Source organism: Halyomorpha halys, unplaced genomic scaffold (assembly GCF_000696795.3).
Source record: "Halyomorpha halys isolate HHAL.00 unplaced genomic scaffold, Hhal_1.1 Scaffold624.1, whole genome shotgun sequence".
Taxonomy (NCBI): Eukaryota; Metazoa; Arthropoda; class Insecta; order Hemiptera; family Pentatomidae; genus Halyomorpha; species Halyomorpha halys.
The window spans coordinates 667829-671603 of NW_027106861.1; the positions used below are offsets into that span (position 1 = coordinate 667829).

The 3775-nt window shown below is 28.8% G+C and overlaps 1 protein-coding gene across 4 annotated transcripts in view; it reads left to right on the forward strand.

The window, feature by feature from the left end:
• The window catches only part of smg (sterile alpha motif domain containing protein 4 smaug), a 30813-nt gene that overhangs the window by 6500 nt on the left and 20538 nt on the right, over positions 1 to 3775 (forward strand). For all 4 annotated transcript variants that reach the window (XM_014427154.3, XM_014427155.3, XM_014427153.3 and 1 more), the window contains exons 4-5: positions 2215 to 2276; positions 2690 to 2787. In XM_014427154.3, coding sequence (XP_014282640.1) covers positions 2215 to 2276; positions 2690 to 2787 — 160 coding nt within the window. The remainder of the gene's footprint in view (positions 1 to 2214; positions 2277 to 2689; positions 2788 to 3775) is intronic.

A 3775-nucleotide genomic window follows, 5' to 3' on the forward strand; every position in this document is an offset into this window, starting at 1 on the left:
TTAGGTTTACTGACCAGGCAAATATTTCTCTTACATCTTGATTTATTTTTTCTATGGATTCGTTAAAATTAGAGAGAGAGAGAGGGAGAGGGAGAGGGAGAGGGGGAGAGAGAGAGGGAGAGGGGGAGAGAGAGAGAGAGAGAGAGAGAGAGAGTGAGAGAGAGAGAGAGATGCATTTGTAATTATGTGTATACATACTTAATATTAGCTATATAAATATGATTGTATTACTTATAAGTGAATAAATTTGTAAATATAAATTAATTTTTGATCATAAATTGTATTTGTTTTTTGAATTAGACAATTCAATAACAAATTTGTATTTGTTCTTGTATTAGACTTTCACTCAGTTGTTTCGTAGATGAATTTTTACTTTTATAAAAGCACTAAAAAAGAAAAAGACACATAAATTAAATTATATGAAGATATACTTACTTGAATAGTCAAATTAGCTATTCGCAAATAATTCTGTGCTCATTTTGCAAACTATCATTGGAACAATCTGCAGATGTCAAACCTGTTTATTTTAAGGAATTTTATCATTTATTAATCTTTTCATTCTTTACATCAGTGGAATGTCTATTTATCTTTTCAAATGGTTGGTCTGATGAACTTGTAGCTGTATTTATTTGTCTTACATTTAGGTTTTCAAACCAAGTTATTGATTTATTTTAATTGTAACTGGGTCCAATAGACCCACCTGTCTCGTTTAAGATTGTATAAAACATATTCTCAGCTATCATATCCTTTTCACTATTTGTATCCTTTTAAAAGTTATGATCAATAACATTAAGAATTCCATGATCGAGACACTACACTAGAGATGGACAAAAAGTACTGAATACAGAATATTTTTCTCAACTACTCCCACTGTTCAAGTACTGAGGAAGTTAGTCAGGATTTCAGTTGATGATTGACAAATACATGTGACATGCCGTTTTTCAATTTCAGGTGCTTTTTAAATATTGCTCGATTTAACTATCTTAAAGTTTCTTCTCCCCATTTTAAGCTAATATTTCAAAAGTGATATAGGACCATCACTTCCCGGGGGGCTTAGTGGGGCAAGGAGCATGGTAGCCAGAGGGTAAAGCACGTGGCTACTAAATCCAAGGACCCAAATTCAAATCCAGTGGGGCAGAAAATTGTTTTCTTTTACACTTTTGCCATGAGTCAACTCCTGGGGGTTCTGGGGTCCACCCAGCCTCTTGAATTGGGTACCCTTAATTGGGTAAAAATCTGGCGGTCAAGCGTGATCTTGACCAAATCACCTCCTTGCACAACCGTTGGTCTAGTAACAGTACTTCTTTACAAAGTACTGAACCCTGACCCTTCATGGATTGTAGCACTACATATTTAATTTAATATAATAATATTTATAACAACAATTTACAAACAGGATCCCAACCATTTAAATTCGAATTGAATATAGAATCTGTTTGAATTTGAAGTGAATCCTACTTAACAAAGTATTCCTTCATGAGTACAAGAGTAGAACTTTTTACCTGTGTAAGATTAATGTGAAAAAATATTTCCCTTAATAATGATGGAATATTTGTCAATGGAAAAATTCTCAAATTATTTCTGGCTAAGTACTTTTTTGTAATCAGATATAGACAATGAGGACTTTTTGTACTTGATTGACATATGTCTAACACTATGTGAATATTTTAAAAGTACTGCCAAGATAATTACTACTAAAAGTAATTAACCCATTTCTACCCTAGGATAGAAATAATATGTTTTTTTAATATTTTCTTCAGTTCTTACATTAATTTATGTCAAAAATATATCTTTGGCAAATTTGGGAATTATTTCCTATCGGAAATCCCTCTTTTACTTTCAACCGGGAGAGCAAGGGTTCAAATATGAAAAAGATTTCATACTAAAATAATTCTTAATTTTTACATGAATGTTTTGTTTCAAAAATATATTTTATAACTTAAGATAACCTATATGAAAAAAGGACTAATTTTGTTTTTCATGATATATTTCGAAGTCGCCATATTTCTTTGAAGAAAAAGTTACTTTTGATTCTTAACAATCACTGAACTATGTGATATTTTGTATATTAATTTTAAAGTCAAAACTATAATTCAAATAAGAAATTAAAAAAATATCTTACATTATTAACGCATGAACAGATCTTTGGGAAGAAATGGGTTGTTACATTTTCATTGTAAATAATTATTAAATTTTCGAATTTTTGCATTTCAGAATTTTCGAACCTTGGAGGAGAACACTTGGAGAAAAGATAATGACTGGCTCTAAAGGATCTTGTAAGACTTGTTCACTTATTCATTAAAGACTTTCATGTATCATGAGTAATTGAATTCTAAAAAAAAAAATTGGAAAAAAAAACCTGTACACCTTGAATTTGTTAGATATTTTCCCAAAAGAAAGAATCTGAAGAATTTTATATAAGAACAAGAAGTGAAATTGATTTAATTTAATTTTAATTAAATAGTTAAAAAAAGTCTGGAACCCTTAAGCTTGGTTGGGAAGTCTCACCAAAGGGTTTCCTGTTATTGACCATATCATTAAGATTAGAAGTGTTTGTTATCTATCCCAAAAAACAAATAAAAAAACTGTTCATTTTCGTTCAGTCATTTCTTGTGTAGACAACATTCTAATTTTATACACAGCATTTTTTGGATTAATGAAATGAATGGATATTTTTATTTTTTTTTAGGTATAACTCTGAGCAATGAATCACTTCAAAAAACCAGGCGTAGCAATAGTTTAACTCCACCTTTTGCTGTAACACCAAATGTCGAATGGTCCTCACAGGTATCTTATATAATAAATTTATAACATTTCTTTTTCCATTTCCATTGATCTTTGATAGTGTTAAAATAGATGGCATGAGAAATAGCTTCTATATTTTTTAATGGAATGTGTTTTGATATTCAGTTTCCTTATTAATTGTTATATCAAATTATGTTACTAAGGTTGGAATATTATTTAGTCAAATAATTATAACTCATGACTTAATAAAACATAAGGGATGAGTAGCTGTTAGTTGAGGATTATAAAGAATGGATACAATTTCAAAATAAACTCTTCATAGGGAATATATAAGATATAAAAGTATAATCAATTGAGTTATGATGATCTAATGAAAATTTACCCCAAATGGTTAATAAAAATTAATATTTCTCTTATTATAGAAATAAACTATTTCCTTACTTGAATTCTCACCAAGATTTATGAAACAGCATCGACACAGAAATATTCCATTTTATTTATGTATATATATATTATTTGATTCATTGTAAAAACTTCTTTCTTTGAACTTTCTTTTTATAGACTTTTAATAGATTTGTGATGTGCTGCTGTTCATGTTTGTGATATTATTTAAAATAATGTTTTAAGCTTTGCTTTAATGGTTTTTAATGTCGAAAATAGCCAAATATCTAGCTTGTCAATCTCATATTGACTCAGTTTTTCCTTTGGCTTAGATTGATAGAAACATTAATGGGGCGTACTTATTTTGGAGTTTGTTGGTGAGTACTTTGGAATGTTTCTTACATTGATTTATTTACCGAAAATTTTTAATATTTATATCTTAAATAGGTGAGTTCATAATCTTAGTTGAAATCTCAAATGCTGAGAGAAATATTTTTGTTAAAAACGTTATAAGGAGATGGTTATAAAGGTTAGAATTTTTTTTTTTTTTTAAATTTATTTGTTGATATTTACAACTGTATAAAAAAAATACAACCAGTAAATTTGATCATAATGACATATGATATGATACAGGATGTAGAGAAACTAC